The 26,670-nt window shown below is 26.8% G+C and overlaps 2 protein-coding genes and 1 long non-coding RNA gene across 5 annotated transcripts in view; 2 read left to right on the top strand and 1 right to left on the bottom strand.

The window, feature by feature from the left end:
• LOC114126554 (uncharacterized) overlaps window positions 1–11,662 on the top strand; it is a 16,279-nt gene extending 4,617 nt beyond the window's left edge. For 2 of the 3 annotated variants that reach the window (XR_003592602.2, XR_003592601.2), the window contains 2 exons: window positions 11,304–11,424; window positions 11,491–11,662. This is a non-coding gene — a long non-coding RNA (uncharacterized LOC114126554). Of the gene's footprint in view, window positions 1–5,967; window positions 5,990–11,303; window positions 11,425–11,490 lie in introns of all 3 variants that reach the window. The other variant, XR_007604728.1, reaches the window with a different exon arrangement.
• Window positions 11,663–16,551: 4,889 nt separating this feature from the next.
• LOC114126538 (uncharacterized) lies at window positions 16,552–20,087 on the top strand. Its single transcript, XM_027990509.2, has 5 exons — window positions 16,552–16,815; window positions 18,479–18,573; window positions 18,644–18,848; window positions 18,916–19,310; window positions 19,388–20,087. Exons 3-5 carry the CDS (start codon window positions 18,785–18,787, stop codon window positions 19,769–19,771), a joined length of 843 nt encoding a protein of 280 aa, XP_027846310.2. The 5' UTR covers window positions 16,552–16,815; window positions 18,479–18,573; window positions 18,644–18,784; the 3' UTR covers window positions 19,772–20,087.
• Window positions 20,088–22,345: 2,258 nt separating this feature from the next.
• LOC114126537 (juxtaposed with another zinc finger protein 1) lies at window positions 22,346–26,623 on the bottom strand. The gene is made up of 5 exons (XM_027990508.2): window positions 25,998–26,623; window positions 23,520–23,708; window positions 23,341–23,452; window positions 23,146–23,274; window positions 22,346–23,067 (listed from the first exon to the last, which is right to left on the bottom strand). The coding sequence occupies exons 1-5, from the start codon at window positions 26,095–26,097 to the stop codon at window positions 22,776–22,778; spliced, it is 822 nt and encodes a 273-aa protein (XP_027846309.1). The 5' UTR covers window positions 26,098–26,623; the 3' UTR covers window positions 22,346–22,775.
• Window positions 26,624–26,670: the final 47 nt, after the last annotated feature.

A 26,670-nucleotide genomic window follows, 5' to 3' on the forward strand; every position in this document is an offset into this window, starting at 1 on the left:
TTTGTTTAGTTGTGACAAATATATTATATAAGCTAAATATTGATATTTTACACAATATCTATCGTACATATTTTTTAGTGGGGGGGCTGGCGAAGGGGCTGATCTGTTTTCTGGGGGGGCTAGAGCCCCACCTTGCCTCCCCTTGGCGCCGTGCCTGCCGGGCCCTACTTATAAATTATACTATAGCTAACCTATATAGGCTATATAGTTAATAAATATGTTTTATAATAATATTAGGTATAGTAATACAGTTGTATGTGAGGTTAGTAGGAAATTTGGTAAATATTATGAATATTAAAAAGGTCGTATAGGTATTAGCATTGATTATTTAATCAATGGTATTAGGTAAGGCGCATAATAAGTATAGGATGTATAGGTGTATGGTATACCTATAGTTTATAGTTAATAATATTAATTTAGGTATTATATTAAAATATAATAACTGTAAAATGTCATACTTTACTTTAATTTATACGATTTATTAATCGGTATAAAATAGATAATTATATTATATTTACCAGTTTATGTCGCAACAATATCTAGTTTGTTCATTTGTTGTAGGTATTTTTAAAATACACAATTCTTTATACTACAGTTCTTCATTCCTATTTTTGCATCATAGTTTTAATCATATATTGTAACTAACTTTTTTTAATTAGTTAATTAAGCAAAAACATTCCACAAACCGTGTGGCTTGCCAAATATACGTGTTTATATAAACAACGTAAATACAAGCTAAAAATCGTATTCTTAGATCTTTACTTTGAAGTTGATGCATAAAATGTTAAATTATAATTTAATAACAAGCACTTTTTCTTGTATACCTACTTAACATACTTATTATTAATAAAATGATTTAATGTAATATTATTTGTTATTAACAACAAGTTTTAAACTATTATGTGGAAATGAACACTAATAATTTATGAGAATTTCAAATGAAATTTGTTTTCTAATCTATTCATTTTCTTTCTATATTTTGAATAGTGTGACACTTCTTGTAATACAATGATTCAATTTTCAATAAAGGTAGTTTCTATTAGACAATTTAATATAGTTGGTATTTGGTAGCGTATGAATTAAAAGTAGAAATTCCTAGTAGCTATTTTTTAAAATAAAGAAAGACGAAAATTTTTCTGCAAATCTAGTTTTTGACAAAATTAATTTTATTATTTAAAAAAACGAATAAATGCAAATACTTAAAATGTTCACCAAATGTTTATAATATATAGGTATTTTTGTTAATAAAATAATTTTGGTTTTTTTTTCTAGGTAATTAAAATTCAATTTTAAGTATTTTAACAACATTTATTAAAATCAAGAAAATTTACAAATTATTTTGTAAATAAAAGTGTGTAGGTAAAATGATCAATTTTATTATGATGGCTATAATTTGAAAATACATAACATAAAGTTCCTCATAAATAGTTCCTACTGGAATCAACAAATTTTAAATATGTATAATTTTTTATTGTAATTTTAAAGTAATTTCTATTGGTAATTAAAACATTATGGAAAGTAGAATACAGTTCTATTGTTCTATTCTATGTTAAGCAGTACACCAGCTTAAATATAGGTGCGTGTGTCATACAGAACTTTTATTTCATATTCATTAAATGTTATCCAAAAAATGTAATAAATGACTGAGCTAACTGCAATAAGTGTGAACAAAAGTTAATTTCCGTTAACGAAAAGTTAAGGTTGTATATTTCATTTACGCCACTCATAAGTATTGGTCTGTTTACTCTCATTAAAGAATTAAGAAATAACAATGTAAGGTTGAGACATCGAAGCTATTATTCGAGGAGTTTCAAGGCCACATCATACGAGAAAGACTGAAAGAAGACTACCTTTAATAATTGCGAAGATAAGACACGTTTAGAGTACCTTTTTTTTATTTTTTTCCTGTTTAGCCGTCAGCAGAAGAAGTTCTGTGTAAATTTGAATAATACTATTCTCTGCTGCCATCGTTTAGAGTATCTTCGAGGTCATATTATATTGTTTTCTACCTCACCATATAAATTAAAATCTATACGAATACGATCGTAATTGTATACATTATTTTTAAACTCTTAAGCATTTTTTTTTTCATTATTTTATGAGTATACTGCAGAATTACAATATTATGAATATATTCTTATACATTTTTAATGTTATGGATGGATTAAAATTATATTAAATTACCTACTTCTTTATATATTATTTTCGATCGGTTGATAATCCTATCGATATTTTGATTGTCGATAGATTGACCCAGAAGACTAGGACCACACTGTTCACTAATGCTAAATAGAAGATTACTTATCTACCTACTATTTCCCCTTTTTTAATAATGAGAAAAATCTAACAAAAGAACACTGAAAAACGGTAATATATTTACACTACACTTTCAGTTTTTACTTTGAAATGCATAAAAGAACCACAGGATTAAATATAAATTATCATATACTATTCATACTTAATTTAACCAATAGTATAGTTTTGTATTTATATTGTTACTCATTTAAATTTTTTTAATCGTCTTTTAAAGTAATAATAATAATAATTAATCGTTTTATTAATTTTGTGTACTGTGTATTAGTCTATAGAATAATAAAATTTAATGGTTTCATAACAACATAAAAACTGTAAATAATTTAAAATATGATATAGTAGGCACTCATATATATTATTTATTAATATTCACTAGGTATATCTATACCAATATTGTTTTTTACGCAGGAATTTTTAATCTACTTATTTTTAAGATAAACTTTATCTCTATTTAATATTCAATATTTGTTATGTATATTTATACTATGTTAACATAATGTTTTTACTGTTTTACATAATTTTTTTAAATCGTGTAAACTGTATTTATCACACGATTATCGTTTTTACCAAGTTTTACTATCTATAGATTTTATATACTTATAGATGAAGCATAATGTATAAAGTATAATTTTTACCATAGACCTTACACTCTGAGATCTGAGTATCAGGTCTATGAGTTAAACATACATTGTATAAAATAAAATGACGACTGTGAAATGAACAAAATATAACTATACTATCCAATAGCTTTAATTAATATAAGATAAGGTATATTATACAGGTACCTATCACCTAGTGAATATATTATATTTTATTTTATTTTCTGTGTAATAGCACTGCTGAATTTATATACCCAATACTAGCTGGCGACTAGAGTAACTTGTAAAATGTTAACATATAAAATACATATACAATACCTAGATGTTTAAGTTTATTATGTTATTTAAACTTTTCACTATTACGACATTTTATGGATGTTATTATCTTCTTTTAAGTATACATACACAATTCAATTTTGAACAAATTTTTCAAGTGTTAATATAATAAAACACGTACTAATCTATGATATTAAATTATTTAATAACATAATTCATGCAATGTTTTTTTTTTTCAAAAATTAGTTCAACACGTATTAACCTACTATATTAAATTATATTATTATTATCAATAGGAAAATAAATGATTATAGTTAATATGTAATAAAAACATATTAAATACCTACCATCATAAATAAAAACTAACTGCTCAGAATCCTTATTTTTCATATTAACAGCAATTATTTATGGTTGAATTAAAATGTAACCTCTGAACTCCGTACAGTTTACTATTTAGTAAATTTAACATACCCACTCTTAAATGTAATTTGAGGTTTTTGATGAATAGAAGGATGTACTTTTTTTAAATTAAATACTTCTAACATTTTTTGACTCATATTGTATCATAATACACTGAATTAAATGTATTTCAGCTCTCGCGTCTCTATATATAGGAGGATTTCAAACTGCTAGAGTACTTCTCCCTCTAATCTCTATATATAGACTATAGCCTCTCATAATAGGTACTATATAATATATTATATAGTATATATTATATTTATGTAATATTTTTATTTTTTTAAATACAAATGAAAATAAAATTCCTTTTAATTACTTAAACTAGCTTTGCAAAGCTATAGCTGTATGCCTGTATTCAATTTAATAATTTATTCTAATTTTTGTAATATTTTGTTAAAAATATATAAATAATCAGCTTTATACATAGTTAAACAAAGAATAGTGTAATATACTAAAAATAATAAAAATGTAGGTATAAAATATAATACAAGCCGCTTTAATTAAATACAGTAGTAGTATCATTAATAGGTATATTGGTATATAAATCATTTAGATTTAAATGATAAATTTAAATCTATTAATTTTAATAATTATATTAGGTATGTATAAGTAGGTAATAAATGTATGACCATGTAACATATTCAATCTTAAATCACTGGATAATAATGTCAAACAAGACTTCTATCAAAATATCAATACATTGGTACAATTTATACATAGTAAAATAAATATGAATGACAACAGTCAACAATAACAAATAAGGTAATAAATAACAATAATGGACGATGGTATATAGATACAGCACTAGTTGTACAATGACAGTTGGTATAGTAGTCGTCGGCGCAACTTTTTTTTTACCAACTTTCTTACAATATTTCATAAATGAACAAGATATCATAAAACTATAATCAGAGCTTAAATGAGTTCCTCTTCATAAATTCATGAATATTTTTACCACTTTTAATTATGTCATTTACATCCTATAATCAGTTTAACATTTTAATATTATTCAGCTACAATGTAATACAAATTTCATTTTAATTTGCGTTTAACATTCCCCTTCTAATTGTTTTTCCAATTTAAGCACTAATTATAAAAATACACTAATTGACACATTTTTTAAACAAATTATATAGTATATGTTGTTAAGGTTTTAAGAAGCGTATAGATATAACAATAATAAATATTAATATGGTTTTAATAAAACGAGTTAATTTTATTAAAATTCTGTATTGGCACATTAGCTAGCGCCCTTTTTTATGATATACCTACCTTAGTTTATAGGTAACATCTAGTGAGTAGGTAGTGATAATATAAAAATTATTATATAAATATACTGATGTGATTTTTTAAAAAAATATTATTTATATGTTGGTTCTCTGCAATCTTTATTAGATATGTCTAGAATCTAGATACGCCTAAAATTTTTATAGTGTATTATTGTACTGATATGAAAAATCATATTAAACAATACAATTACAAATTTTACTTATAGGTACTTAAAATTTATTTTCAACAGAAAGTAAAATAGACTTAATTCCTTTGTTTTGTATCAAGTTATAACAGAATTTTGTAGACTATTATAAAAGATTTGATGTATTCTACATCAAACTCTGTTTTTAAGGCTATATAAACATTTCTATAGTATAATTCCGTATCTCCGCTACTTCGAGGGACATCCATTTTTCATACAGCCACGCAATGGAGATTGAGTGTAAATGTGGACCACCCAACGTCTTTATTCGATATAGTCAATACGATAATACTTGATAGTTATAAATGTTATAATAGTCAATAAACACTTGATACTCAAGAATTAGTCAATTGAACGCAGTCGTGCTATTGCATATATTAACTATATACATTGATACATTTGGAATAAATGAATTTAAAATCACAATAAAAAACCTACATATATTCTTCCGTAAAAAATCTAATTTTGCAATATTATATTATTATGTAATTTAATTAAGTTAAATATACCGAAAGTATTAGATACCTTACCTATTCAGCATAGGTTAGGTAGATACATAAGTTTGTATACTAGCTGTAACTATTTACTTGCCTTAAAACTGTTTCACTTAAAAACCCTTTTTTTAAATGATGTATATATTATTATTATTATTTTTTAACTCTGACGACTGACTAGATATTATGTATTATTTAAATTATTTATTTTATTTGGACTTATTTTTATTGATTTTTGTGTAATTATTATTTTTTAATTCTGACGACTGACTAGATATGTATTTTTTGAGTTCTTTAATAATTAAGATATTAAAATAGTGTAATTTAATACATATTATTTCTTATACAATAGGACGCAATCGGAACATAAAAGGGTAAGAAATTATAATTTACCTGTCCGACTTGTGGACGCAATCGACACACTGAAAAGGTATAAAAGGTTGAAACGGGACGCAATCGAACGACGCCCGAGAAAATAATTACAGTATTAAGTATACAGGCGCTGATCCAAGGGGCCATGCCCCCCCCCCCCCCAGAGATTCTAGTGAAATGTATATTTTTGTTAGTTGATAAAATTCAGTGTTTGCTGATAGCGTTTTTAGCGAAATTTGATTCAATTTTATGCCCCCCCCCCCCCCTCGTAAATATATTGTGGATCCGCGCCTGACTAAGTAAGTACCTAATACGTTCGTTAAATACAATATAATATCACAATTCACAACTTTATAGTATGATAAGCTTTTTTTTCAAGCAGATTAACTTAATGAGGAGAATTTTTGTTGTAATTAATTATATTAAAAGATAAAAAGAGGGTAAACGTGCTTGATGAACCACTCTGTATGTATCCCAGTAACCTTGAGCGTTTTATAACCTCACCAGTCACGACTAACAAGTAACAACTACTTAAACTACATTTTTTCACGACCAAAATAAAAATTAATTTTACTTTATTAATTATTATATATATAAAAAAAATAGGACATATGTTTATTTGTGTTTTAAATTATCCTGATTTCCAAACATAATAATACTGCAGACTCAGATCGTATTTTAATATACCTAATTTATGCACTTAAAATATAGTAATATGACCGTATATAGTCCGTGTTTATAAATGTTTTATTATAAAAGGAATGTGATTCCACTTGAAATTAATTTTACAAAAATATTGGTGATTTTGCATGGACCTCAATATAACCAATTATATTGTATTTGTAACCATCATTAGACAATTGTCTACAAGATAAAGATTCCTTAAAAATTGCATAGACTTGTCATTATATAAGTAGGTACCGTATATTATACAGAATAATCAAGTATAGGTACTCGTATCTGTATTATTCCTTCAATAATGAATTTATTCAAAATCTGAATTTTGGAATTTTATTGAATATATACCTTCCTACTTAACAACCATATTTTCAAATTTTTAAGATTTTAGGTTCTGAACGGAGTGATGAATGTATTGATTTTACAATGATGTATGTTTTTTTTTTGTGTATCTGTGTACAGAATAACTAGTCGAAATAATGCTTCAATTTCAAACTTCGGGGGTAGTTTCCGATGGAAAAGTGAATATCCTTGATTATAGAGGTAAAAAGTAAACATTTTCCAACAGTTTTTAAAAAAATCGAGAAAAACAAAAAAAAAATGACGGAAAAACGGGAATTTTTACGCAAAACCAGTTTTCGACCGAATCGATTTTTTTATATGGTTATAACTTATAATTCAAAAACTAATAGCTGTAAATACTTGAAATTTTCATCAAATGTTTATGTTAGAGTTATCTATATACAGTTAAATTTTCAAAAATTTTTGACTTTTTTTGAGTTATTTACAGACCACTGAAATTTTCGATTTTTATGCGAATTTTTTTTTGAAGCGTCGGTAAAAAAAATTTGGATGACCAAAAAAACTAGAAAATTTAATACAAGATTCCGTATGAGTTGTTCTTATTGTAGCTAAAAAAAATTAAAAATCGTAAGTCTCAATTTTTTTTATAAGCGTTTATAGTTCAAATTTTTACGAAATCTGTCGAAAACGCGAAAATTTGCAGTAATTTTAAAGTTGAAAAATCATAAAATTTGTTGTGTTTATAACTAAGGATTAAAAATACAACACTAAGTTTTCCATAGGTTTTTCTTCAAGTAGCTATAGAGAAAACTCGAAGCATCATTATAGGAAAAATTTTAAGTGCGTTTGAATTTTAAAGTTTCACGAAATCGCGTAACGATAACGATTTATCCTCAAACGATTTTAAATATTTGTTATTCAAAAAGTATAAGTCTCAGATATTTGAAAATTGTACCGGTTATTTAGATTGGCATTTTCTTTACATGATTAATTTTTCAAAATATTTTGAGTTTTTTTGAGCTATTTATAGACAACTGAAATTTTCAATTTTTCTGAAAATTTTTTTTGAAGTGTCGATAAAATTTTTTTGGCCTAATCAAAATACTTGAAAATTGTATACAAAGTTCCTCATATGTTATTCTTATAGTGATTAAAAAATTATAAGAATATATAGGCACAATTTTTTTTATTAGCATTTGAAGTTCAAATTTTGACAAAAATTCATCAAAATCATGAATATTTGCAAATTATTTTGTAGTTCAAAATTCATAAAATTGTTTGTATTTATATCTAACGTTAAATATTCTAGACTGACAAATCATCTCCGTTCAGAATCGTTTTTCGTATACAATGATACCTATCATTGCATTCAAATTTAACCTACCCTAGTCCGAGGTCCACCCCACCCCCTAATGTACAGCAGAGCGGTACCCACTTGCCGACTTTTTTAAATTATAGGTACTTCAAGAATGTTATTTGAAAATAAAAAACTTCTGTTTATCAAATAAGAATTCATATTTTCTATTAAAAATTATTTAGCAAATAATGTTTCTAAAATATTAGGCGTACCTAAATCAAAATTCGAACAAGTAGTTTTTGAGTTATTAACTTTTGTATACTAAGGATACCAACATTTATAATTCGTAAATACAATATTACACCCAATTTTTAAAAACCTGTTCAGATACACAATACGCATTAAAATAATAAGTACCTACATTAAAATATGTAATATGGTGATTATTTAGATTTTAGATTCTGAGTGGAGCAATAAATGCATTGATTTTATAGTGATATGTGTTTTTTAAATTTTGTGTATGTGTGAATGATTTTGAATTGAAACAATGTTTAATTTTAAATCTTCTGATATCAAAGTAAATTTATAGTTAGTATTTTTGAGATTAAAATTAAAAATTCTTAGTACTTATCAAAATAATCGTAAAAAAAAATTATCATAGATATACTTTTACACAAAACCAGTTTTCGACAAAATTTATTTTATTAATTTTTCTGTAATTCAAAAACAAATAGGTAACCGTAAATCTTAAATTATATATACAATTTTTACATTATAATTTCTTATATATAATATCACATAGTAGACGTAGAATTATTCAATAAATTTTAACTCTATTCAAGGTATTTTTTTCCCTCATAATTATCGGTAGTTGGTATAACAATTTTTACTTAGTCAAAATAGTCTTATACAATTTCTCATAAATATTGAAATGATATTAAAGAAATATAAGTGATACATAAGTACCTACGACTTTTTTTTTATAAATATTTAAAGTTAAAATTTTAATAACATTTGTCAAAATTACAAAAATTTGGAAATTATTTTGTACTTAAATATTTATAAAATATTCAATTTGTACATCTAATACTTGACATTTTAATATAAAGTTTCTCATATGATTTTATTCTGAAATAAAAAAATATATTAGCACAATTATTTTAATATTAATTTTAAGTTTTTTTAGGGTTCTTAAAATGTTTAATATTATATTTTAAATCAGAATAATATTTTAAAACATTTACATTAATTTTTACTATTATCTATTAATACCACAAACTTATTCATATTTCACACTGATCTATGGTATAAGTCGTTATTAACTCAGAATTTAATAACAATAATATATGATATAAATAATGTATACTTTAAATTACTTATATACTAATTAAATACAATGTTTTCGACAACAATTTATTCATCTTACACTATTGTTAATAGGTAGTAAAATAAATTATTATAATATAGCATTATAAATATAATACCATAAATTAATATGCTTAGTAATATAGGCAATAGAGGGTATAAATTGTTAGATTATTATCTTCGCTCAGAATCGTTTTTTATATGTAATAATTGATTATTGAATTCAAATTGTACACGTATAATACAGTGACTTACTCAATGACAAGACACACTCCTCTACTTTACAGCAGAGTGGCTAGATATCTAATATTTTCTCCCTTTATTTTTAACCTGAATAAAAATAATTTTTTATTCGTATGTCAATTTTTTTACAATTTGAAGTAGATACTTATATGAAGGTCATACTACAATTAAATGATTAATTAATATGCCTAAGGCTATATTTTTAAAACTTGATTTTTGCAAAAAATTAGATTTTAAAATTTGTTATTATAAACAGTAAATGTTTTTTTATTATAACTCGCCTATTGAAAAATTTTAACTTACTTATAAATAAATACTAAATAATAATATAATAAAAACAAATAGCAAACCGTCACTTTAATTTGTTAAAATGTTATTTTATACTTTATTACCTATATAGCTTCCTATATGTATAATATATGATAAAATCGTACCTTATGATAATATGATAGCTAAATATAACTGATGCCCAATGTATATAATATTTTAAATACATAGGGTAATTTTTTTTTTACATAAAACATTCATTATTTCAAAAACTATTAATAATTTAGATAAGCTGAATAGTAGACTGATATTTTACAGACTATCCTCCTACACTCCGCTCACCTATTCTTTAAATACCTACTTATGTTATAATTCAAAAATTACTAGTCCAAATTTCGATTTGTATGTATCCAAATACCCCAAAAAATATTCTGTTTTATAATATGAAATTAAAAATGTATGTTGTCGTTCAAAAAGTAAAAAACTTAAAGATATATAACAATAAAAAATATTATTTTATTTTGACTGTAAACTATATAAGAGAAATATTTTCAAAAATATTAAAAGTTTTTGAAATAATAAGTGGTTCAAGATAAAAGAATCACTAAGTATATTTATACGAGTATTTTAAGTCATTGTGTCAATATAGAATATAGTCCACCGCACTCATAATTATTCTTGAAATTATCTTACTATAATTATATAGCTATTATTTTTATCGTTAACATTTAGTGATTGTATGGCTAAGTAAAATAGGTATAGCCTAAAAGACAATATAATTACTACTAATTACAATAATATATTATTCGCTTTAAGATAAATTAAAAAAGGTATACCTACGTCATAAATATTAATATAAATATTTAATAATTTTATTGGGTATAATAATAATAATAATATATATATATGTAGCTATATACGTACATATACTAATATTGCCTTGAAAAATAGGTACATAGAGTTATAATACTTAAATAGATGTACCTACCTTAATTGAATTTATTATTAATGAGGCTACAGTAAAAAACTAACTAAATACTATACAGCATATCAACTCATAATATTATTTAGTACATAATTAAGTTACTAACAAGCAAAATACATTACCTTTTTATATAGTTTAAAAATTTAAAATAATGTAATCTACTTTATATGTATCAAAGCGACAATCATTATTACGGACCGACAAAGGCAGATACAATCCGTACCGACAAAAACACCCTTGTCAAGGATGTTTTTCGCTTCGTCTCTCTATACGTATTTATCTATGACTGTTGGTACAATGTGAGTATAAAAAAAATGTCTTACTCTAACCGACAATCGGAATAGTCGTATGCTATTTTTTTTCAGATACCACAGTGCCCACGACATACCTACAAGTTACAACCTACATGACTACATATTAAGCAATATCACATACTTACTCAAATATTTCTATTAAAAATTATAATTAAATTTTAATATTATACTGTTATATTCATTCGTAAATCGAAAAGTAATTAAATATAAAAACTATTAGAAACTTATTATATTTTTATATAAAAAAAACTTATTTATACCTATAAAAAGAATATATTAAAATAAATATTTCAGTTTAAAACTATAAAGAGGAATGGACAAATCTAAAAGACGTATTTATACGGTCTACTAAAAAATCAGTAGGTAACTAAACTTATTTAAAAGTGAAAATTTGAAGATAAGATGAATTTTTTAAAACCACACGAAGGAATAATGGTCTCAAATGTGAAATGAGTATTATTGATTAAGCCATAACAAGTGATGATGAATGAAATTCTGATGATTATGATGATCAGTGTGCATAATTGGAAAACAAATTCTTTATCCGAAGATACTTATGAAATAGGTACTATCGACGCAGAATCAAAATTTATCCACTTTATTATATATCGCAACTATTTTGTAAAAAAGTAACAAAAAAAAAAAATTACATTATCTTAGGTAGGTTATATACCTATATAACTTTTCTAAATCTGCATCCAAAACATTAATACAATAGTTATATTCTACAACAAATGTAAAATGAAACAAAATTTAAAGATGAAAAAAAATTTAAATGTAAAGTATATACATTTTTCAAGCGTACCAGCGTACGTTTTCTATAGTCAAACAATTTTCGTCATACCACCATCATCTAGCGAAATTGAAAAATTTCTCTATTGTTTCACATATAGGTAGACCTACAGCACATAACTCAACAATCATTCAATAGACCAATGTATGACCAATAAAGGATTTCTCATCAGTCTTTAAGTACTACCCAACGTCAATATTAGTTACACTCGACATAATCTACCTCAATAAACATACACAGACTTGAATTCCAGGAGTTGCTTACAGTGTTTGGATTCTTTTCCTATATAATAGTTTTTCTTGAATTTAATATTTATTTCTATTATAGACTATAATTTTAATTTTAATTTATGATTTATACTTTTGCATAATATCTAACCATCTAAGTGTTTAAAACAATAAGTTTTTCCAAGTGAATTCAAAATATTTTAGAAAAGAAAAATTTATTTTAGTATAGCTTCAATTTTAATACAGTCAGTCTCTTGCTCTGAGATTTTAATTTCAGGGCTCCAATCACAAAATTCGAGGGATGCCTAGACACAACCGACATGGTGACATTCACCGTTTGCACATCTATATCTACAACACAACAGACAACAATATTACGAATTTGAAACTTCATCTAAAAATGGTTATTTTCATAATATAATGGTACATACAGCACATGCTATAAGACAAACAATAATATTCCCCTCTGGCCACTTATAATTTATTTTATCGTGTTAGTAAAACTAAATAATATATTTTTTAAATATTAATTTATAAAATAATAATACAACTAATAAGGTCCTTATACTGATTAATAATAATACAATTTAATTTATAAATAATAACTAACTAGTAATGATATTTATATGAATACTTTAAGTAGGTAACAAAATAGGTACTACAATTACAAAAATAATAGATTTATTAAAAAAATATTTTCAGGAAAGTCATCCTGCTAAAAAGCAAAATATTTATTTAAATTTATCTCGATTTTTGAACGTACCTATGTTTTTGTGCATTTTATTGCCTCCTTGTCGAGGAAATAATCTTTGTTATACTTGATAAACTTAATGAATTTAAACGACAATTCACGACATACATTATAAAATATAAATTATTATAAATTATAATCCATTTATTTTTACAAGACTATTTATTTTAAAATTTTCTTTATTAGTACGTAAAGATAGATCGAAAACAATTATACTATAATATAAGTACATTTATATTGTAGAGAAATTATACAATCTATTATATTGTACCTATTAAATTCTTTCTTTCACTTATTCTTTTTTCTTTTGTTTTTAATCTTCTTTTAAGTAGGTATGTTTATCATTTTAAATACCTAATAATAATAATTAAAATGTTTAGTTATTATTATATAAATATCTCAAGAACTCACCATCTTCAATACTAGCATTAGATTAAAGAAAATATGCAGACAATATTTATTAATGAATAATTAATACCTATATCAATTGTTTGTTTGCAAAATAAATAAAAATTACAAATATGTAGGTATTTATTTTATTTATATAATTTTAAACGGACCAAACCAATTACAAAAGTAGTGTACAAAAACAATTGCTTAATGTTTAAAAATAAAAGTAAATTATAAAGAAAAAATAACATAAAATACATAGGTATATATAGTTATAAGAGATATTATTAAAAAAATAGAATTATAATAAGTTTTGAATTAGTGAAAGTTTGGTGAAACAAAAAAATCATTATTTAATTAATTAGTAAATTGCATTATTCTGTTATTGGGACAGTTTGTTGAGTACCTATAGTTTGTTATTTCCACATTTGTATAAAATGTATTTTTAATTCGAGTACTAGTAGTACCAGTAGTACCTACTATGTGAAAAAATATGAAAGGAAAAATGATACAAGAAATCTGGACAATCAACTATTCCGGGAAAAAGTTTGTACTCAAAGTATAAGTCTAATTGTTAATTGTAATTGACGATGTTTCAGTGTTTCAAGGTTAATAATAGATAAGAGAGAAGAGTACGAAGAGTGTGGATCTCTAAGTATTGAGCATTTGTTTGAAAGGAAGCGTAAACATTTTTGCTATACTTTGTCCAACTAGAATTTATAGCTTATTTGGTATAGTGACCAAATATTAAGCCATTTATAGAAAGTATCAATAAAATCAATGAATAATATAAGGATTTTACTGATTTTAATGCATATCTATCAGAGAAGTCAGTACAATTATGAATAATAAAACCTAACATTTTGTTGGATTTATTAACAATATTGTTAATGCTAAGTGGCAATTGTTACAGTTGCCTTTTCATATTGGCTAAAGCCAAGTCGCCGGTTGTGCATCCTAGCGGGGTCAGGGCGCAATATGTAATAAACTAATAAATCATAAATGGTCGTCTGATTGATCTTCGTCACAATTCGCATATAGTACCTATGTCCGGTCCCTTATGGACTATCCATTTAACGTTAACCATGTTTGTTTTAACTGCGGGCTAGCATTACTAGACTGCAGAGAAGAAGCAAAGTGCTGGTCCAGTAGTTCGGATCGTATTTTGGGCAGCAAGCAACCCATTTGCTACCTGATAAATTCCGTAAATCCGATTATTCTTGCTTCAACTTTCACTTTCTTACACTGTTCTTTGAACGCGAGAATTGTCCACCAGATAAACTGAATGTTCTGTGTTTCCGATAGGTTTTCCAAGCCATTCAATTTTTAGTTTTCTTTTTGAATCACAGTTTCAGAGATGGAAACTGTATAATATACCAGCTGTATCTTATCTGAGTAGGGTCTTAATTGATTTTTTACGTAATAATTTTGTTGATTCTTGAAGTGAATTGGTAAGTTGACGTTCGACTATATTTTGGAAAGTTGTGTCCTCCAATGGCGGGGACGAGTATTGTCTACGTATAGAAAATGTTTAGTTTCTTTATTGATGGGTTGCCGGGTTGGTAATTAGTGTATATATCAATGGCTATTTTTTTTTTTTTTGACTTTCCGTAGTACACATATTTAAATTTGAGCTTATAGTTACTATCAATTCGTCAAGGCATAGTTACAGAATGTAATATAGTACTATAAAGGTGGTGCACATTTTTATTTTTCGTAGTGCACATTAGTAATTTCATAGTGCACAAAATGTATCGTACATTACCATATCGTAGTACACACAAAAATAGCCACTGTGGACACTAGTAACTATTCTACCCTGGGGTAAGCCGTTTCGTTGGTTTCTCCATCTGCTCCATTTAATGTATTGAGTGACAGTGTCACTGTAATAGTGTAAAATTACGATTGTATAGCGTAGATGATATTATTTGAACAAAGTGAAAGTCATCATTTGTACCTACATTCGCATATTATCTTTTTTAACACTGGGCACCAAATAATATATAGGTACCTTGGTATTAAATAGGTACATAATAATATACAAATTGTATAATATACTGTATAGTAAATATTATTAATATTTATTGTATAGGTACTTTGTAGTCTGAGACTAAGACTATATTACAGATACAAATTATTTTTCTCTGAATTGCTACAAAAAACCTAAATGAATAATTTGGCAGGTTTGTTTTTCTTTATATTTTAATGCCTCCAAGATTTAAATATCTCTTACCTATCTATCAGAAATTCGGAATCTAAACGAATAATAGCTAATATGCTGTTGCTAGTTGCTACAGTTATTATAGTTAGTATAATTATATAATTTATAAGTAATGACTGTCCTTGAGTATCCTTGACTGGAATTTCATTCACGTGCGAATGAGACTCTGTTTAGAGGTTATATTATAATATAGGCACATAATGATAATATTATATTACGCTGACCTCGCTCAAGTCTGAGAGAGAGCTGGTGAAACGTCTGTAAAAAACGAATACGCGGCAATTCGTTTTTCGATACACGATGTATATCTACTATCTAAGTATATAAATATAATATTATAATACTAGTATTATGTCGTAAAATTTTGAGCGCATATAAGTATATCAGAATTAAAGAATTTAATATACGAGTTTGGGTAGGTATGTAACGGACATCGACGGGCGCCGCGCCGGCGGCAAGCTTCGATGAACACGCGTCACGCACAGTGTTTCGGTTTTTTGGGCTGGTCGGCAGGAGGACAGTGGCGGTGCGTAATTATTAAGTGTTGCTCGAACTGGCCACCGGAGATTGTCGCTGGTGGGGCGACGCGACAAATCGTCGTGTCGGCGACCGCGGTTGGTAGTTAATGACGTCATTGTGCACCATTGACCAATGGCACAACGCGACTTCGGACGGGAGCCTCGTTCCCGCGAAATTCCTCCGCGCTGTCGTCGATACGCCGGAGCACGAACCCGCGCCCGCTCACTCACAAACCTGAATCCACAGTACTTTACTAACCGACCGCTTGTCGTTTTCGTGCCAGCAACTTTCGCCACTCAGTTAATTTTTCACACCGACGTCGAACGAGAGAAATCGCCTATTTCAAACGGTCTTCTAGAAAATTCCGGTGGTGTACCACGACATACGTTTTCATTTAAAAAAATAATTTTTCATAAGTCCCCCCTCCACGTGTCAAACGTTCACCGATTTGCGTCGCAATTTGCATGCACATTTGGTAAGTTTATTAATGTTATTATAATATTATATGTATGTACCTAGCTAGAATACTTAGATAGTTGTATTATTATTATCGCTTTTCCCTTTATTATTCCGGTGATGAATATAATAATAATGTATTATATTAAAACATAATATTCTCTGTTGAACAGGAAAATATTACAATTATAATTTGTAGTCGCATATTATATATTTGTCATGTTCGTGGATTTGATATTTTAGCCCATTGGACTATAGAGAACTATTATAATGATTTTAATTCTACTCCTCTACTCATCCGCTTCCCTTTTCAACATTTTCTCTGTTACACTACTTGCGAAACATTATTTTCACTCATTATTCCATCCTAAAACTAGGTAGATATAATCAAACGTGTGAAAAACATGTTTTTTAACAAACCTATTGAGACTATGGATCTAGGTAATTGTGAAACGATTAAATTTATGAAATATATTTAAATTCATTTTTTAATCTAGACACATCATTTTGGTATGATAGATTTTTACTAAGTAGGCCTTTAAAACAGAATTATTGAGAATGTGTATGGTAGATATATGCGTTAAAGACTTCATGTCACATTAAATAACCTTGAAATTATTTTCAAGGCCAAATAGGATTATAAAAATTATATACCTAGATATACTAGGTAGGTAATAGTATATATTATAAATTATAATTATACATAGTATTTGTAGACGAGGTTATTATGTAATATTACTATATTAGGAAAAGAATATTAATTAATTGCTATTTCTTTTTGTTTAATACCTATTATAAAAGTAATTTTATTACCTCTCTTAAATGCAATTTTGTTACTTAAACTAAAAACTACACATAAGTTGTATAAAAAAAACAATTTATCTAGATATACATTTGTTTATATTTATATGATAAATCATTGAAGTTCTCAAACTTAATTTTAGTAAAGATCTAGGTATGTGTTAATCAATTCAAATAATTAATTTTGTCTTTATATCCTCTGTAAAGCTATAAAATAATCTTGGTTTAAATAAATTATAAAACTTAACCTATATACATTTTGTAATTTTTGAATAATAACTAAGTATGTACTTATGTTATTATTTTTTTGTTTTTTATGACTGGTAAATTATATTTTTATTATTATTTTTGATAAAATGTTTAAGATGATACTATGTTCACATATGTTATTTTCTAAACAAACATAGAACATAGGAAGTAGATTTTCACTGTAGGATTGATTAAACTTAAAGATGGAACATTATCTGTTGTCTCTTATCAATTATCTAAGATATCTTAATTGTTAAAGGAGTTATGAGTATTTTGTACATTCTAGTATTTTACACACCTACTCATTACTGATTTAAAAATAAAATATTGTAAAAAGCTGTCAGGAATATCAGATAATGTCCATACCTTTAGGATTGACCATAGGTCACTTAAATATTAAAGCTAACAACACAAAAGTATTTCTATTGAACGAACGTGTTTTGAGTAGTGTAATGTTGTTTGTAAGAGAGAGATAACACATGGGTGTAGTATCCTTTTTATCAATTTTATAAAATATCTACTATTTATATTTTTAAGTTCAATATTATTTATTTATTTTAATTTAAAATTAAATTCATTTTGATATACCTAGTGTGGATGTATTATTAATTAAATTACCTTTTTCCTAACAGGTGAGCCCTGAATTACTGTCTCCTGTAAAAGGGAGGTATTGCTGTTGTGAATCGAAAGCACCATTACTTTTGTAAGCACCAAAGCGAATCCAAAAGTAAGTACCATTTTATGAAACATATTTTACTTATGTTTAATATTTTTCTAAATGATATTGTTTTATCTAGACCAAGCCACCATGTTCTACTGCATCCAAAACTGTGTTATCTTCATGTCCTGCCGAGAAAACCGGCACCCCAAACGTGAACATTCAATTGCTCCAGCCATTAACACATCAAACGGTCTTGGAGACCAGTTCAAGTTCACCAATGTACGATGCACCCACCAAAATGGAGGGCTTAGTGGATGAATTTTTAAACATGTGTGCAAACGGTAATAATTGATTATTATTCATAAAATTGTAATCAATAGTTAATCTTATTTGTATAATTCATTGCAGAAAAAAATAAATGCGATAGACAAGCACCCGGGATTATAAATTCAAATAACAGCACTAATGACATAACTATGTACAGAGAAGACGAGCCGTATTTAGACATGTTTCAAATGGATGCGCCTGCTTTGTTGGCGCCATTCTCAACACCTCAAAATGTTTTCACAATCGATGACGAATTTCAAAAAATAAACAAACCAGAAATAGAACTAATTATACCTTTAGAAGATGCAGCTTTTAAACAACCCATATCGATGAGAAAAAATTCTACCCTCAAGTTAGATGTTGGGCTACAACAAATTCAGTCAACTAGTTATGGTGACATTTTAAACACACCAGAAGTTGTAAAAACGCTGACTGAACAAGAATCTGCTTTTAATCTTTTAGCTTATGTTTTTGATGTAAGTTTATATCATATGTAAATAGAATTAGGTAATTCAGTTATTATTTATGATTTTTTTTTTTTTTTTTTTTTTAGGATAAAAAAACTGACAATTTGGCTGAAGTACCTACACCCAAAGATGTAACAACTGTATCACCAACCTCTCAGTGGTCTCGTAAACGTCGTAGTAGTAATTCATCAGCTTCAATACAAACAGACGATGATGACTATCCTAAGCACAGAAAGCCTAATGAAGATTATCATTCGTCCGATGACAAATATAGACAACTGAGGGACCGCAATAATGAAGCATCCCGTAAGTCTAGGGCTACAAGAAAAGCCAGAGAAAATGAGCTAAATGGCAGTGCTAGTCAATTGGAAGCCACCAACAGAAGATTGGCTATCAAAGCTGAAGAACTGGAGAAAATGGTCAACGATATGAGACAAGCATTATTAAAAATTATGACAAAGAAAAAATAAATAATACAAAATTATTAAAAAAAAATGCATGTACTAACCTCATCTAATTACACTGAAAAAATAATCTCAGGCTTGTAATAGAGACTTGTTTTACATATTATAATCTATGTGCTTATTTTGTAAACATTTCATTGCAACAAATAATAGTAAATAATTCCACGGAAGTATATAAGATAATAATAATTAAGTTTTGAAGTAATGTAGTATTAATAATTATATTAATTTATGTTTTACATTTTGAATCTAAATATATATATATATTTTTTTTTATTATCTTAGAGCTAGTAAAATATAATTCTTATTTTGGATCACGGTATATTATGCATTTATCATTGATTTGTTATTATTATAAAATAATAATAATAATAATAATCTTGTGTTCAGTGGTGTGTTGAAGAATTCATAAAATTGAGGAAAACTTCCATTTTTGATCCCCTATTTACCTATAGCTATTATTCTACAATTTGATTTTTTTACTAAATTATATAAATATTTAATAAAATTATTCAAGTGTCTTAAGTACATTGCCCCGTACTCACTATTTTGAGTTTGAGGTATTTACCTCAAAAAACTACTTTGGTACACCACTGCTTGTATTTAAATAGGAGTGGTATGAACATTTCTTATGGTACTAATTATTAAATTTATCATAGAAATTGTAGGTTTATTATTAGTAAAATACTATACACTATTATGTTCTAATATTCTATCAAATCTTAACCATAAGCAATAACCATCGATTATAAAAATACTTGATCAATTCTGCCATTACATTTATTAATAATTTTTTCTTTATCACGAGTATTACTAAAATTGTTGTATAATTCACTGATGTAGAGGTTATATGTTTAGAATTGACTTCACTTCTAACAAATTAAATAAAGTATAAAGGTCAGAAAAAACCTTGGATAGTAGATAAAACTTATTCTACTATATAATTTTTACCACTAATTGATGTTTAATTTTATATTGATAATTTTAATTAATCCAATCACAAAATAAATTTAATCTATTCTGTGGTTCAATGATAACAGGCTAGTACTTAGATAAGCAGTATTTGAGAGAAAAGTTCCCAGGAAAATACATGGCCTAAACATTCAATCTTTGTTGTAAAATCAATGTATTGTTTTATGGAGATAATTACATTATGATGAACTTTAAATTAAGTTCCAAAGGCTTGATAGAGTTAGATTGCTAAAAGAAGATTGATGTGTGTGACCATACCAACAATATGAGTTACAAAATAGTAGGTCACTTTATAATAATTGTACTCATAAAATTATCTGCATCAATAACAAATAATGATGCAATATCATTCTATTGATATTTTATTAATAGTTTCAAAATCAAATAAAACCTAACTTTGTTATGTATCACACTTTAAATGTTAGAAAAATCTGAAATTAATTTGAATCTATTAATTACTCTACCAATAACATGAAATATTAATGAGTTATGTGCTGTTGCTTGTTTCTTAATCATCATCGGTTTCTAAAGGCAGGGCCTAATATGTTGCTTAATATTATATTAGAAATCAAATTCTGCATAGACCAAATGCTAAAGGTAAAACATTTTAATTTATAAGTGACATAAAGTTACAGAAAAATATACTCAGCTTAGCAAATTTTTTTCATTTTAAATTGAATATGTATATAAAAAATATTTTTAGTGAATTTTTATTTTTATAATTATTTGCAACTTAAATTTTTTTTTATCATAATATTCATAACAATAAATATTTATTTCAATTTTATTATTTAATGATTGTAAATATTGAACAGAATAATGATGTTATAACATTGGTGTAGAATTTAATACTGTAGTATGGTAAATACAAAAAATTTAATTTAGTAAAAATAGTATCTTACCTTTAATAAATTTATTTGAAAATGTAAAAGTAATAACATTTTTTTTTACAGATACTATTCTATTACTCTATAGAAAAATGTAACTAATTTATCAATGAGTTTCAGTTTCAGCACTAATTAAATAATCAAATTATTAAAATGTTAAATATATAATTATACTTATCTTGATAGCAGCTCTGTATAAACTACCAATAAAATAATTGACAGGGTTCAAATATCAAAATTATTTTTTCATTTACTGAGTATAGTAATGTAAATTTGAATTTATCAAATGTAATAAAATAATATTTCTTATATCAATTCCTAGTAATATGACATAAATTAAGGCTCGTAAAATTAATTTTTGTAGTAAATAGTAAAAACAAGCTACTGAGCCAAACAGAAGCTCTATTTGTTATGTTCATTATAAAATATTTTAAAAACTGTATAGCGTACTTGATTGAGTGAAAATTCATTTGAATATTAAATGAAATATTGTGAACAATAAACAACCTATTGAAAAAAACTTTCAGGTATTTTACACATTGGTATTGAACCATACAAAGCCATATATATTAAACAATATATAAAGGAACCATTTGACATACATCCACTATTAATATGCACACAAATTACTTACAGGAGACACACATAGAGATAAAAAACTAACATACATTACCTGAATTTTAAATTAGAAAATTAAACAATATTGCAATAAGAAGGCAAATTTAAAATAACAATTTATTAATTTTTTTATTTATTTTAAATATATAACTTTATTGTTAACAATATTTGACTCTTTTAATAGCAATCAAGTCTTTAAGGTAACATACACTATACACAGCTCGACATAAAACATAATAAACAAATGCACAAGCTTTAAAGCTTTAAAGCTTTAAAAAGACTTTAGTCCTAGACATTCAACTACACAAAACTGTACTAAACATATTTTCTGAATACTTGAACATTTGTTTTTATACATTTATTTTATAACAAACAATGTTTGTGTAAGTATAATAAACTAAAATAATTACTTCAAATTAAAAAAAAAAAAAAATCAAGCGACAAGACATTAATTATGACGACTGACTTTTGGAACTCCTGGTAATTTTTACTATATAGGAATACGGTTTTCATAAACTTCCCCTGCATTATTATTATGATTCAACAATGGGAGGTTCAATGTTGGACGGAGGAGGTTTAGTGATGACTAATGTTTTAGGTGGCAAATTTGCATCCGCAGTGGTTCGTGGCACATGTTTTAACGTGACTGCACGTATCGGCACAGTATCTGGTGAAAGTGGTGTAGCGGGTACCTGAATTGTTTCACCATTGTGCATTGTTAGCCATGTCATCTTGGTGCCGGCATGCATACCATTTGCATGTGATTTGAGTCCTTGAATAGACACATAACTTTTGCCACAGTGACATTTATATTTCTTATGAACTCTAAAAAAATTGACATTATATTTTAAGAATTTTTTTTTTTTTATGAAACAGAATTTGTTAATTATTAACACAACTCACTTGCCATTTGTATGTCCATTTTTAACGTGATACTTAATTCCATTAACATTTTTATACCTTTTAGTACAACCGGGAATTGGACAAGCAAATGGTCTTATTGGTTGCTCAGTTTTAATTTTCTGTTGTGAACTAAAAACAAACACTTTTAATAGCAACATATCAATTGCTATCAATTATTATTTAATCATATCTTACTTGGGACCATTTTTATGAGCATCATCGATTGCATCTGATGTAGTAGACCAAGAGTCACTGCTGTCACCAATATTATCAAGGTTTTCGGTTTCTCCTTTATCAGATTCATAACCTAAGAAAGAGTACAAAATTAAATACTTCCATACATACACGTAACACATTTTCGTTTTTAAAATTACCAGTTCGTAATGGTCGATGGAATATGTTGGGTGCTGGTGGTAAAATACTGGTTTTGGGCTGAATGACTGGTTCTGCTGGTTCGATGTCGGTTTTGTGTACATTCTCGCTGAAAAACCGCATAACACAACTGAGCGGCAAACATTGTTGTTCAGTGCGATCAATCAGCTCAATCGGTTTAGGATCAGTATCTATTATGTGTTAAATCCAAATGAATATTATACAAATCTAAACATCCGAAATATTAATAATACATTAGTTGATGTTGTAGTAGATTGTATTGTTATTAAACTTGAAATACTTTATTTATTTAACTCCCAATTAACACTGTCACAGCAATATAATAAGTATTTCTATCCCTGTTATAATTTTTTTCCTTTAATTTTTACCAAATAATATTCAAATTAATTTAATTTTATAATGTTAATCTATTGATGTCATTGACCATAATGCCTAGTTAATATTCATATTTTTAGAAATCTTAATATCATTTCAAACATTTAACATTAATTAATAAAATAAAATAAGTAATTAACCTCATCTAGTGTTTATTATCTGCAATCCATAAAATATACACAAAAGTAAAGTAATCCTCAAATGGTTACATATTCTTTCTAAGTCATTAATAGTAAATAGAAGTGTTGAGTTTGACAGGGCATAGGCTCTACTACTTGGATTTCAAAAACAATTTTGAAGATTTTAACATTTATTATTGTAAAATAAATATCTTATTAATATTTTGACTTTGGTAAAGATTTTTTTTCTTTAATGCACTTTTTAAGTGTTTGATTTTATATGCCCCGCCCTGATAAATTTTCAGCAGACATCCATGTATTGAATTTTCAAGATTGATAGTAAAAATAATATTTATTTCTACAAATAATAGGCAGTTTCATTATTGCCTTGACAGTGCTTAATGACCAATATTTTGCTATAATATATACCTTATAAAGGAAAATACAACTAATATAAAGATAAAACTAAAATTTGATAATAGGCTAAGAATCGTATACAACTTACTACACAACAATTAATAGTGTTTTTAAAAACATTTATTAATCACATCATATAAATACTTCTTCAATATATATTTAATTAAGCTAGTTAAAAATAATAGACTTAGAGTGATATAAAACCAAAAGTAATTTATTACTGCATAGTGATTAACTCAGTCATTTTTAACTGCCCAATAAATGTTAACTCTGTAATAACTAACTGTAGCTCAAGTTATTATTTATTAAATAAGATCTAAATTCTATATCTAGGATTATATTATGATTAACTATAATGGAATATATTTTATAATAGCAATTTATTAAGAATAAGAAAATTATTTTATATTAAGGATGTTAGCTAATATTAAATATTTATGTTATCTTAAAATGAAATGTATTTTTTACAAATCATGTGTAGGTAAACAATCTATTTAAGTTTTAGAAATTGAACTCCAATATTACACTTACATTAGTCACATTATTATATTATAAGAAACAACAATCCATAGATAATCTAGTACATTTTAAATAAATCATAATTTAATAACAAAGTAAAAATCAGTGTTTATAGGTTGATATGTATTTATTATGTACCTAAACGTGTAAACTCTTAATCAAAATTTTAACACCATATATACTATCTATCTTTAAATTCAATGCATAGATGCATACTGGAAATTTATATCACTCTAATAATATATTTAATAATTTAAAGCTAACTGAAAATAATAGAGCAGGAGTAATATAAAACCAAAAATAATTGTTGGTGATTAATTTACTAGGGGATTGTCTTAATTAGACTAATTAAATTATGGTGCAAATACTGTAAATAATTTTGGAAATATGTTATCCATATAACAATTACTAAATCTGTAAGATTATGAACTACAATGAAAAGAACAGCTATCAATTAATGTAAAGTTTAAAATGTTTAAATTAATAAGAATTATCAATTTAATCACACTTGATAAATACAATTCAAAAATGGCCTTCAGCAATTAATTATCTCTAATAATTTGTCTGTAAATAAATGTTTGAAATTATTTTTCAAAGGGGTGGTAAATTGATCAAAGTATGACCTCAGACAGAAATTTAAACTTTGGGGCTACATACTGAAAAAAGAGCATAAGGACATAAGGAACAAAAAAAACAGGGGTCTCGGCCAAGTCGAAAAAAATCTCAGAATAGTGTATACAGTACACTAAGGAAGGGGGACGTAGAATTTTTATTTTTTCAAAGGGCGGGGGAAGGATCTAAATTTAAATATGCATAATTGCACAATTGGGTCACTTAAGTCCATAGGCGGTGGAAGTGCAGTCTTCGGTACGAAAAGGTCATTGCGTCGGTAGGAGAACGGGAGGGAAAGGAAAATGGGCATAGAGGTGAAAAATAATATAATAAAAAGGTCGTCAACATAGGAACACGTTCGCCGTGTCGACCCATACGAAGAAGCGGAACGTGTTGAAAATGTTTTTGGTTTTTTACCTATATGTTTGTCTTCGATGTGCTGGATGAGATCGTAAAGGTTTTTGAAGCACAGACCGCAGTTGTTGAATTTACATTCATTTAACAGGAATACGGCCATTTATATCCAGCAGCTGAACGAAAGTCACAAGGGTCTCTGGGTGTTAACAGAGCTGCGTGATTATCAGCTGATCGCGACTGGCCGACTGCACGCGCGGTCCCCCCCGCCCGCCAAAATATCACAGACGGCAGCTGTTTTCCAATGTGGCTCGACCGTGTAGTGTAAACGCCCGTGCCCCGTGCGGCTGAGCACTATGCAGCGCCGCAGCGGTCGTCTGTTGTCCTCCGCGCCAAAGTTCTATGAAAGTCTATATTTGTACAGCGAAATTGTATTAGCTGTTAGAAAATCGTTGTCGTTCACACGGGTGGGTCGATGATCATCTCACATCTGCATTTGTACATCCATAATTAATTGTCCAGCGATAGAACTCACTTTTCAAGACAAAAACCCAATAAATAATTTTTTATTTTATTCTTTTCGCGTTTACGAAAACCGTTCGCGATCGAGATGTAAAACTACCGTAACCGCGGTGACGTTTCGCACTTTGGGTCTCACTGGTGGTCGTGGTGACCTCAACCGAAACACTGCTGAAACGTGTACCGCAACCGCTGTCCGCGCAGTCGGTGGGGACTA

This window comes from Aphis gossypii, chromosome 3 (genome assembly GCF_020184175.1).
Source record: "Aphis gossypii isolate Hap1 chromosome 3, ASM2018417v2, whole genome shotgun sequence".
Lineage (NCBI taxonomy): Eukaryota > Metazoa > Arthropoda > Insecta > Hemiptera > Aphididae > Aphis > Aphis gossypii.

Excerpts from the sequence above, each read along its gene's own strand:
- LOC114126537 (XM_027990508.2), bottom strand. The coding sequence starts at position 26,097 with ATGGCCGTATTCCTGTTAAATGAATGTAAATTCAACAACTGCGGTCTG. Across the intron at positions 23,453-23,519 it reads CCATCGACCATTACGAACTG|GTTATGAATCTGATAAAGGA; the intron begins GTAATTTTAAAA and ends ACTCTTTCTTAG. Across the intron at positions 23,068-23,145 it reads AATGGACATACAAATGGCAA|AGTTCATAAGAAATATAAAT; the intron begins GTGAGTTGTGTT and ends CAATTTTTTTAG.
- LOC114126538 (XM_027990509.2), top strand. The coding sequence starts at position 18,785 with ATGTACGATGCACCCACCAAAATGGAGGGCTTAGTGGATGAATTTTTA. Across the intron at positions 18,849-18,915 it reads TTTAAACATGTGTGCAAACG|AAAAAAATAAATGCGATAGA; the intron begins GTAATAATTGAT and ends AATTCATTGCAG. Across the intron at positions 19,311-19,387 it reads TTTTAGCTTATGTTTTTGAT|GATAAAAAAACTGACAATTT; the intron begins GTAAGTTTATAT and ends TTTTTTTTTTAG.